Source organism: Schistocerca gregaria, chromosome 2 (genome assembly GCF_023897955.1).
Source record: "Schistocerca gregaria isolate iqSchGreg1 chromosome 2, iqSchGreg1.2, whole genome shotgun sequence".
In the NCBI taxonomy this organism is placed as follows: domain Eukaryota; kingdom Metazoa; phylum Arthropoda; class Insecta; order Orthoptera; family Acrididae; genus Schistocerca; species Schistocerca gregaria.
In genome coordinates, this window is record NC_064921.1 from 17,795,331 (window position 1) to 17,807,933 (window position 12,603).

A 12,603-nucleotide genomic window follows, 5' to 3' on the forward strand; every position below is an offset into this window, starting at 1 on the left:
TAACAACATACTTTTTAAAGAAATACTGATTTGTAAGAAAGATTCAGAACGTGAAAATATCTGGTAGAACTATTCATTGAAAACAATAAACATTTTCTTTAATATTTGGAAATATAAATTTCATGATTAGATTAGAATACTTGCATAAGGTGGGCATAAAGTTCCCCATCCCCTGATGACTCTCCCACCTGTTGGTACTGATAAGGTTAATGTTGTCTGAAAGATCATTAAAATAGAAAATTAACATAACACCTAGTATGCCAACACACTTCCCTGGGGCACATCCAAAGTTACTTCTACATATGTTGATGACTCTCGATCCAAGATAACTTGCCTTTCCACCAAAAATACCTCACTCTAGTCATAAAAATTTCACTTCATGCCCCACATGATTGTACTTTTGATAATAATTGTAGATGTGGTAGTCAGTCAAATGATTTTTGGAAACTAAGAATCACTGTATCTAACAAATGCCTTGATCCTTGGCTCTCAGCACGTCAAGTGAGAAAAGTGTGAGGTGGGTTTCATAGGTTAAAGACAGAATAAATATTTATGAATTTAGTGAGAATTTTATTAGCATTTTGACATTTGATAGGAAATAACTCACTGGATTAGTTTCATTAGAACATATCTTTTTCTTTCACTTTTCTTATTTGAAACTGAAAGAAAATTTTCTTTTTATAAATTATTTTCAAATCAATTTACTATTAAATGACTGATAAACATGCCTTTCATTACAGCTACTGAAGGAAACTCAGGACCGAGTACAGGAACATGAAAGCATTGTAACACAACTAGAAGATGAAGTCGACGCAAATGTTATTAATATCAAGGAACATTTTGAAAATTTGTTAGAAGAAGAAAAAATTGCAAGTGCAGAACTACGACGTGAAATTGTTGGAACAAAAAACAAATTCAAGAGGTTCTGTAAAACTTTTTTTTTATAATAGCAATGTACTGGGTAAATCCAGAATATATTTCCAAATTTTCACTGAACAGTATAGAATTGTTTAAAAAAATTATCAGTGGCTTACACTAAATAAGTATTTTGTTTATCAGAAGAATGTATATACTATCTTTCTACACTAAAAACACAATGACCCATATAGGTTTGTAAATTAACATTTTCCTCCATAAATGAATAATGAAAGTAACAGTACATAAAAGATGTATTTGGCTCTTTGATAGGGAAAGTCAGTTACTTAATGGGAAGCAGATCATCTCAGTCAGCTGTAGGCTAATCTTTTGTCGACCCTGTCACATAAGTAGCCTCATATTATATCTCACTGAGAAAGGTAATTTGGAACATACGAAGCAGAAGAAATGGATCTAATCCACAGAGGATGTGAAGGAAGCACGACAGAGAGACAAATTCCGAAGTATACCAGATTTTTTATGATAATGTAAATAATTTGGGAGTAAAGGTAACAATTCACTGAATAGTTGAGAAGTCAGCAACAGGCATGTAAACGAGACTTGCTCACAAAGGTTCAGAAGATATGACTTGGCTGCTGAGGGGATATTGGAGCTGTTGGGGCTGGAAACTGCACAGTAAAAGGAGAGAAGAAGTCAACAAACGAAAGCACAGGGATGAGGGTCCATCAATCTATAGACCTAGTTAAGTAAGCGACTGAGATACGTAAAACACCAATTTAATATGTAGGGAGAGGGGTGAAGGAGGAGGGAGGAGGACTCTGGGTACAGGAGTATTAGTGGGTGAAGATGGGGAATGGTAGAGATTGGATCCAGGGGGATTGCAGGATTTCAGTTTTTGTTGATGTGACATTATTCACATTTACGATTCAGAAATTGTTTTGTTTTGTGGGGAGAGGATGGAGGGTTTCGATATAGGTAAGGAGGTTGAGAATCTAAGTGGCACAGGGGCCTTGAAACAGTCATTGATATTGAGGGAGCCATACCACAGAAATCCATGAATGCAGAATGACAGTTACAGCCAGCTCAAGTGAGTGGCACCCAGCGTACACTGGCATTCACATTTAGTGTTAGGCCAGATTTTGGTGTGGGTACATGAGAGTGAGGCAGACAAAGCAATGTCAGGTGAGCAACAGTACCATGCATGCAAGTATTCCAAAGTCTGATTGTTTTAGCCACATATCACAAAGGTCAAGCATAACACAAGTGTCTCACCAATGAGTACAAAAGTTAATTTGGCACTGTCAATTCATTTTGTTTTCATTTACTGAGGAGTGTGTATGCTCTGAGATTAATATTCAAGTAGAATTTATGGTGCAAATGCCATTTACCTTAATTGCCAGTGCCTAGAAATTTATGAAACGACCTTATTTGTCAGTTGTTTGTTTACTGACTTGTGTCAGGCAAATGCATTTATGACAAACATGCCATTTATCAATTCCCACCACCTTACTGTCACCACAGCCTCTTCCCTGAACATAGTGCATGGCTGTGACAGTAAAGCCAACTCACTGCAAATTGATTTGTAAGCAGTGATATCCACACATTCTCACTTTGTAATTTCTTTCTTTCTTTCTTTCTTGTTGTCATAATTATATTTATTTGAAACGAATTAATAAATGACCAACTGACAAATAAGATCTGTTCTTAAATATGTATGCAATGTAAATGGCATTTGCATGAAGATTTCATCACAATCACTGAACCTGGAAGGTGTACAGTCTTCAGTGATAAGAGTGCATTGCCCTGTTATGTGACCATGGGAAGAAAAAGGAAATGTGTCTGAGACAAAATGAACTTTCTTATTGATCCGTGGAGCACCGTGTAGTTCATGAACTTGCTGAAATGAAAACCAAAGCAAATGGACAGTTCAAAAAATCAATGTCTGTATGCACTGGTAAGGAGCTCGCATTATGCTTGACCACCTTGTTTTGTGGGTACGAGATGCAGATTTCAAAATAAGTGGCTACATTGTACTGTTGCCCAACTCACTTTGCTTTGTATGCCTCACTCCTGTGCCTACCACATCATTGCCAAATTTAGTCTGATGGTATATCTGCCTGTAGGCAAATGCCAGGTGCCAATCACTCTGAGCTGTCTGTAACTGCCAATCTGCTGTTTGTGTACTTATGTGGCATGGTTACCACTAAGTCAACTGAGCTCTGTTGAGCAGTATGCCCTATCACTGGAAAGTCAAATGTGCCCTAGGCCACTGCTTGACAGTGTAAATTCAAGTAGGCGGACAATTGGTCGATGGTCACATGAAAAAAAGAGAGAGAAAATGGAGAGATAGTGCCCTTGTGGCTGCAGAATTTTTGTATAACTTGGCTGCATTCACAGATTGTCCTTATGTGAAAGAATATGGTGCACCAGTAAAAGGATCAAAATAGTGAATGTGTGAGTGCATGGGGCAGGCCTTGCATGTATGTGTATGTCATGGATATGAAATGTGATTGCAGTTTGAAAGCAATAGTGGTGTAATGATGAACATGGGTATGAAATGTGCTTTCATGCCCACTTGTTGACAAATTACCTGTTGACTTCTGTAGTTAGTTCTTCAGCAACATTCGATGTTCGTTTGATGATTTTTCTGAAGTTTGACAAGCATGAGTTGCTGGCATTGTCAAATCTTCACCTCCAGTCTGAAACCGGCAATGGAGGGGGGGGGGGGGGGGGGGTGGGAGGGAGGGAGGTGAAGCTTTGACATTGCCAGCCATTCATTCTGGCAAAACATCAGAAAAATTGTCCAACAGAGTTTGGCTGAAAAATATGAGACAGAAGCCAACAGGAAATTTATGAACAAGTGTACCCCACAGACTGGGGAGACAGCAAAGTGCAGTTTAGAATGGTTGGGAAGGATATGCATTGCTTTAGGGTATGATGAAAGATGCGCACAAAGTATCTTCAACAATATCCATATCCTAATTTATGTACCTGTTCACTAGTCTGTGCCTCCACTATATTACAATCAATTGTCATGTATCATACATTTGAGATCCTACTTTTCAAAACTTTTAAAGGTGCTGTCATCAAAAGAAAAGCCTAAAGGAAACAAAGGAAAACTAAAAAGTAAGTGTACAACTACAAAATGGAAGAAAAAGTCACACAAAATCCAAAATCAACAGTGCAAAAAATAGGGGGTAGTCAGAAGTAGTGAAGGAGTAAATTGTGAACTTTACAGTATGCCTGATGAAAATTATTCCTGTATCTCTTGCTGCCTTTGATGGTTGCTTCACAGAGGCTTATTTTCTCTCCCTGTCATCACCAGACCTCAACATGTCAAAAGCATTAGTATTTCCCATATATCATGGCAGAAGGCCACATTCAAAACATGATGGTATGTTTCCCTTAGGAAAATATCAGTTTGTAAGGAACTGTAGTAATTCATAGTTAAGGAACAATTGTATAATGTCTTCACAATATTACTTTTACAACAAATAAATGCTGAACGGAAATGTAAATTACCGCAAGTGACAACACATGCAATGTTCAGTATACAGTCAATCCAAGAACAAGTATATATAGGACATTGTTAATCAGAATAGATGATGTCACAAGTATGTATGTGTCTAGTTTTGTTAAATATGCCCTGAAATGGATGTTTTCCTTAAAAGTGATCTGGAAAGATATCAATTATCACAAGCAACATTTTTGCTGACTGAACTGTCCTCTTGTTTGCTTCCAGTCAATAGTGTCCAATGAGTACAATATTTAGGTGATCAGACTTGTTGTCAGCATCAGGTGTGCAGCTGAACAGAGCTCATGGTGGCAGGGGCTGGCACATGGCAGTCTTATATTCCCTCCCCACAAAGGTGATGGCTATAGGCATGATGGAGTTGGCATTTATGGTAGTGTAAGTGTAGTCATTCCATCCACTCAAACTGCCAGGCTATTGTGTTTGCTGAATGTCTTCTTAATTAAACTCATTGCTGGTTCCCAACATTACAATAGCTGCAGTCCTGGTTGATTAGATTTCCCTTGGTGTAAACTTTGATGGCCTCTCTAATGACACTGTCCCAGTGTTTTGAAGTCTGTGATAAAGTCCTAGTACATTCATGTTCTAATGCATGAGTCTTCAACAAACAGTGCCCTGTAGCTGACGACTTGTTTTGACACCTTAGTTGAGGGTTCCACTGGTGTTTTGGCTTTGTAAAAGGGGCAGAATCATGTGACAATCACAGTTGCAGGTTCTCTGCTTGAAGAAGGGAGGGTGTGTATGGAGGGTGTGGATGGCAGTTGACTCCTGACAGTAACTACAAAGCCTTTATTTCAGTAATAACTTATTACAATTGCTGATGACCCTCAAGGTGAATTTTCATATCCTCGTAATATACCAGCAGAGGTGGTGGCTAGCATCAGGCACTGGGAATGACTGGCATGATGACACACTGCTGATACAGTGACAGTGGAATATGCTACTGCTGTGTGTAGTAAGTCCAGTCTTCCCTTAATGCTTGCTGTGTCGATGTGCGGCATAGCTATTGTGCCCAGCATGGACTGGTGAGGCATGATGAGCTGTGAGTGGATCAGCAATCTTCAAAATTCGACCACCTGTATTCAGCCATCCCTTTTCCATCTCACTTGTAGGATTAATTCTGTGGATCAACTGTGCAAATGCTGACCATAATAGCTAGTATTCCCCCTATGTACCACTGAACCCTGTCTGATAATCTATCCTAAAATGCAGTTTGTTCAAATGTTACAATACACTCTCATGGTCCACTGATGGTCTGACATAATTATGACTTTGTCTTGAGAAGATGACCGCAGCTGATATGGGATGTGTCTTTATGGTTTCTACCATCCTACAAAATCACAGCAGGCTTAGCGAGATGAAACTTCCTGCTTTGTTTTTGGTTCCTTTTCTGAACTCACTGCAAGTGTTGTGTTTGCTTCCTCACATTCTGGGGTAGCACCATGTGCCCTGCAGGAAAAGGAAATACCACTGTTAGTTGTTTATCTTTGCTCGAGGTCGAAGTGAATAATGCTTGCTATGAATTATCTAGTTTTCCATGCCTTACATTTCTCTTTTTCCCTTTTTCTTTGACTTTTCGCTCCCTCCTTTCATAGGTCCTGCCAACAAAGGAGGCGCTTTCCAGTATTACCCTTATGCGGCCTAATTCAACTCATATGAATTACTGTGGGTTGACTCGGGAGCTGTAACTTGACAGTAACAGGTGATGTCATTTCAATCATTTGGAGGGGACCCTGATGATGCAATGCACATCTTTTTTCCCTTTGGCACATAAGGATTGGTCATCATTACTCACTGACCCAGATGATCCTTTGACAATACTGATTCACTATTATTAGTTCTATCTTGCTGCTCCACAGCTTTAGTATCCACCTTTGTCACTTGCCTCCAAATAGTTTTCAACCTTCACTTGCAGTTTTGAGCTGTTCTGAAGAGGATGTTAGGGTGGCTTATGACTTTTTATAGCTTAAAAAACTGAAAAAGAAAAGGAATTACTGGGTGTGCACATACAGTGTCATAAATATGAAACATAGTATTGCTGTGGTTTCTTGTGAGATCACTCAACAAGAAAAATACTATGAATTCTGCAGGATGAATCCAGACAGTTGTAATTTTTGGAGCAACTAGTATTCATGTACTCTCACAAAGCAGGACACATATTTTTCCTCATAAGAAGTTACTTACTACAATAAGGTAAGTCGGTGAAAGCATGTGAATGATGCTAAAAATGCCACTATGAGAAGTTTGATTTTTGTAAGATCACTTAGTATGGAACTTTATTCACTGTGGTATAGACATAAATAATGGCTATAATTAATAAACTTAGGATAGTATTTCTACAACAGTTCAATTTCCAAAGTGGTATATTATTCTGCTTGAAGAGTATTCAGACACTGTTACTTTGGAAACTGAACTGTTGTAGACATAAATAATGGCTATAATTAATAACCCTTGGGCAGTATTTCTACAACAGTTCAGTTTCCAAAGTAACAGTGTCTGATATACTTCAAATTAGTGGTTCTGAATACTCTTCCAGCAGAATAATATACCACTTTGGAAATTGAACTGTTGTAGAAATACTATCCTAGGTTTATTAATTATAGCCATTATTTATGTCTTAACTCTTACATTACTCAGTCACTTGAGCAAATTCATTCTTTTATCTTTGACAGCAGTTTGTTGAAATAACTCACATTCACTCTCATGAAGTAATGAAGCTCTTCAGACCTTTAGTCCTCAATCCCTTCATTAACAGGAAATATATGCCACTGCTTTCATCTCTTTTTCCCAACCATGTCTGAATCCAATGACATATCACTCTGTGTCATTACTGTACCCTAATCCTAAGGAATACAGGCACCAACAGGGCAATAGCTCCAAAAACAACTGGATGCTCCATATGCAAAATACTTTATAAACTTAAATTTAGGTAAACATATTCTTGTGTTACCCAGTGCTGTAACATAAATTGAATAGTTCAGCCCATAATTCAGAACAGTAGTAAGATTATTCCATGATAGTTACATAAAGGAACAACAATTACTTAATAAATAATAATAACAAAAATAAAGACAATTACTTAATAAATCCAAACCCTGAGCTCTCAGAAATTTTTTATCTGAATGAATGACCTCACAAGAAATCAGACAGTTCCCTTCAAGATTTGCATGACATTGCCATCTAGTGCACATGAATGGATTCACACAAAGCCTATCTTACATGAATAGTGTAAATGGGCAACATGAACCAGTGTGCAACTCCGCACATGTACAGTTGGGGTGCTGCTGCATAGGTGTACACCTTCTGTGCATTGTAAAGTAGGAGCTTTACATCAGGCCATGCACTTTTAGATTTTACCAAATGGGCAGAAATATCTTCCATGTATTAACTAATAGTGACACATATGAGTACTCACCAGTTCACATTAACAACTGAAATGTAAAAGAAAGCATGCGAGAGAGAGAGAGAGAGAGAGAGAGAGAGAGAGAGAGAGAGAGAGAGAGAGAGAGAGAGAGAGAGGGGGGGGGTTGCGCGGAGGGGGGGGGGGGGGAGAGGAAGAGAGAGAGAGAGAGAGAGAGAGAGAGAGAGAGTGAGAGGGGGGGGGGGTGCGGTAAGAGATCATAGAGAGAAAAGTGTGAATGTGGCTTAATGAAGTGATGTCAGAGGCATGTGGATAGGGATGGAGGTGAGTGTGCAGTGGTGACTAGAAGACAGATCAGGAGGATTACAGAATCAAAGGTATTGTTGTAATAACAATTCTCATTTAAATAATTCAGCGATGACTTCCTATGCCATTTATATGCTCATAATTCTTCAAACTTCTTCCTCAAGGGAACATTCCCTTTGTTTTTCAAAGTGGAGAACTTGGGGTATTACATCCATTCCCCTAATCAACAACCATCACTGTCTTTCACTGAGACTGAAACAAAGGCACATTTCATCTGGTGGACTAGTTGCTATGTCCAGTTTCAGGTGGAGGCAACCACAAAAGGATAGAGGACTTTTAACCACCAGAATTTCAACCTATGGCAATGGCAGTAAGTGATGGGGAGGATCACTGTCTACCTCAATGTAAATGTCTGGATGCTTCATTCAATATGTTAAAGACGATGTTACGGTAGCCACTGAGAGACTGAGGTGCAGCCAAGTGAAGGTTGTGGGATACATTGGAATGAAAGATGCCTGTTATCTCAGCTGCTTGGCTAATTTTACAAATTTCAGTGAAAGCTGAGAACAACACTTGCGTGCACAGAATTTCAACAAAGTTCACAAACTGCATCTTATCCCAAAACAGATAAAGTCTCTGGTTCTGAGTTGAGTGGATGGCTTCAACAAGAGACTCTGAAGGTTCTTTTATGAACTAGGCTGAAACTTCCTAGACTTTCCACATGGAACTGAGACTTCTATAGTCACCCTAAATAGTTTCAAGGGTGCATTACTCATCCAAGGCTGCTCTCTAGGTAGCTGGCTGTGACTGGGATGTACAGAAGTGTTGTTCAGATTAGATAGCTCTCCATCTAATCCAGATAGTTATAGGTGTAGGAAACCCAAAGAAATGCCTTTTCCACTCCCAATCCCCATAGATGAAACTATTAAAATGTTAGTGTTCAACTGTGAAAGCATTCACATTAAAGTTCCAGAGCTTAAAGCAATCCTAAAAGCAATGAATCTCTTACAATACTAGGTACAGGAAGCTGAAAAAAAAACTTATAATGATAGCAGTGATATTATTGGGTTAAATCTAAGTGCATATTGAAAGCATTGTCTAATAGTACCTGCAGTGCAACTGTTTGAACATTGTGGTTGGTTGCAGTTGAAAACATGATGTTATAGTCATGAAGAATACCAACTTGTTCCAATATTTTTTGAGCAGAACTATGAAGTAAAGTGCCACTGCTATAAGGAACAGATGGTAGCACTTGACTTGTTGTTTATATTAAATTTGGGGGTGGAGGGGGGAAGGGGGTTGTTGTATGATTGAAGAGGTGGGTTCTGTTCTGGCACTTAAAATTTTAGAAATTAGGCTGTGGTGCTACATATTGAGAAATGATAAATAATGCACATCTGGCTGCCAAAAGGGCAAAGCGGCAAGCCTCCAACAACTACCACACCATAATCTTATTGAAAGACCTCTCACAAATGAAAAGAGTTCAGGTCATAATACAAATGCTGTCAGTGCACCAAAACTAATGTTTGAACATTCATGGATGCCACAGGGGCTAAAATTGAGGGAAGCAAAGTAAAGCAGAAGTACTGAGCTCTTTTTACAAATGTGCCTTTATAAAAGAAGATGCAGTAGTACTGTCCCAGTATACATTCAGCACCACTTCTGAAGTTAATGATACAGTTTGTAGTGTAAAGGACTTTAAGAAACAGCAAAGTTGCTAATATTAAACAAAGCCCAATGGGGACCTAATAGCTCTATGCAGAATCTTCTGCTCAGTTAGCTCTCATTTTATCTGTAATATAAGATAAATTCCTTGAACAAAAAATGGCACTCAGTATTTGAAAGAAAGAAAGAAAGAAAGCACAGGTCACGCCAATCTACTCATGTAATAATGGTAGCAGAAGAAATCAAGAAAACTATATTGGAATATCTTTGAAATTATTTGTTGATTGCGTTCCAGAGATCTGAAAAAAATGTAGAAATGATTTCGTATAACTCCTTAAGACATTGTTTCATTTATTCTTTATGATCTGATTGGTTTTGCTCAAAGACCGTTGTCCAGCAGAGATTTTTGTTAATAGCGAGATTTATATATATACATCCATAAAGCTACCAATGCATCTTCTTCTTCTTCTTCTTCTTCCTCCTCCTTGCTTTTCCTATTTCTCAATGGAGTAGACATTGTTACAAGGATTTTTGGAATGTTAGTGACAGCTGGTAGCTGGATGGGACACTCTTCCTGATGGAATTTGTTTGAACCATCTGTCTGTGTCTAGATTAAATCTCATGTTCAAGTGAGACAATATTTTGTAAATGATTCTGTAGCATGGATCTGTGGCAGCACATGGGTACTAGGCCAGTCTTGACCTAACTATTTTGTAAAACAATCTAAAAATCACATTCAGGCTGGCCCGCTCTTCAGCTGTTTTCATAGTCCATGAGGCAGTTTGTATCTGAGGCAAATTCACTTCCACAAATCACCAAAGCAGTATGTTAACACTCTTGGCTGTCTGGGCAGGTCTTAACATCTATCTCTGCATGACAAAAATCATTTATAAGTATAATATTTGGACATTGTGTTTTTTATGTATTTAGGTAACTCTTGCTGTTAGCAAATATCTGTGCTGGGTAATGATCTTTGATCAGAATTTGTTGCACAAGATAGAATAAATTAAACAGCAGATTAAGGTGTTATGTGACGTCATTTCTACAATATTGCTGACTTCTGTCTACTTAGAACATATCGTGAAGTCAATGTTAGATGGCATCTCAGATTTAATGACTTCCTCCACGTTAACCAGTATAGATTTCAAAAAGATCTGTCATTGAAACCAACCTTGTGCTTTCATCCTTGAACGAGATGTTGAGGTGGCTGCAGTATTTTGGGATAGGAAGTGAAATTTGTGGCTGGGTTGGGGATTATTTGCCAGGAACAAAGCAGCATGTTATCTCGGATAGAGAGTCATCAACAGTTGTGGAAGTAACTTCAGGGGTGCCACAGGGAAGTGTATTGGGACCTTGCTGTGCATGTCGTATATTAATGACCTCACAGAAAAAGTTCATAATAGCCTCACACTTTTCACATAGAGCACTGTTATTTATAACAAACTACTATGTGGTGAAAGCTGCACAAGTATTCATATAGATACTGAAAGAATTAAAAGAGGTGCAAAGATCAACAACTTGAATGTAAAACTGTCCACTTTAGAAAATACTGATATGTAGTATTTTATGACTAAAATGGCACTGAGTCAGAATTGGAATCATCAAGACACTGAAATACCTGTGTGTAACAATTTATGCAGTTGCGAAAGGAAATGATCATATAGCCACAGTAGTTGGTACATAGAGGGCAGATTTTGGTATGTTCATAGGATAATGCAATCAATATCCATATGAGGATGTTTACAAAACATTCATACAATGTATCCTAGGATGCAGATCATATGTGTAGACCCATAGCAAATGGGGCTAAGAAGGTATATTGAATATGTACAAAGAAGGGTCACAGGTTTATTTCATCCATAGGAGTGCAACACAAAGATGATGATGAAAAAACTTAACTAGCAAATGCTTGAAGAGAGAAGAGTCTTTGGAGTAAAGAAGTACATGCAGATATGAAGCTGAACTGGAACACGTCCTTTGCCAGTGCTCTGACTGCATTTCAACATGCCATGAAACAAGGAATATTTTTCCCACTATCCTTCTCTCATCTCCCAAAATAGTTCCACAATTGTACTCAAAAGTATGACACATTGATCATATTCCTATGGAAGACCCACATGCAAGACCCAACCAAAACAATGGCTACTGCCAATCTGTTGCCAAGACAGTAGTAGATCATGTTCAACTTCAGCAGTTGGCTCATAACTTGTGTCCCCTGGATCCTCCACCGGTACCAATTTCTCCATCCCATATCACTTTATTAATCCACATTCCCACTGTCCTCTACATGGTGTTCCCCTTATTCTGTTTTAAGTCCTCCCCCTACCCTTTCCAGCTCACTTACTATGTCCATTGTGTGCCACATGCAACTTGCCCTAACAGCACTAGGGCAGGGTTGCCGTGCTGCATTCCTATTCCATTCCCTTGATACATTTCCCTTCCATTCTTCAGGCTCCTTTCCCTCCACCCCACATTTCCCCTCAGAGTCTCTTGCTCGTTTTGCACACTCCACTTGACACAGTCCCTCCTCCTAGGAGGCCTGCAGTGCTGGGACAATGTAATCAACAGTACAATGTAGCTGTGTGTGTGTGTGTGTGTGTGTGTGTGTGTGTGTGTGTGTGTGTGTGTGTGTGTGTATCCACAGCAGTCAAGAAGGACATTGTATGAAAACTCAGCAATGTTTCCAGTCTTTGATGATAAAATATTCTGAGTTGTTAGACCATGTTATATTCCTCTTTAAACTTCGTCATTGCTCAATATTTCAATCCCTCACCTGGGGCACTCAGTTTTCAATCATTAAGGGAGACATGTGGGATCCTGAAAAAGTTCCTAGCAGAAGGACTGAAATGTCAAGCAGTGAAGA

At 38.7% G+C, this 12,603-nt stretch overlaps 1 protein-coding gene across 1 annotated transcript in view; it reads left to right on the forward strand.

Annotated features, from left to right (window-relative positions):
- The window catches only part of LOC126336246 (cilia- and flagella-associated protein 57-like), a 171,074-nt gene that overhangs the window by 60,896 nt on the left and 97,575 nt on the right, over positions 1 to 12,603 (forward strand). Inside the window, exon 4 of the mRNA XM_049999739.1 lies at positions 741 to 922. Within this exon, the coding sequence (XP_049855696.1) occupies positions 741 to 922 (182 nt within the window). The remainder of the gene's footprint in view (positions 1 to 740; positions 923 to 12,603) is intronic.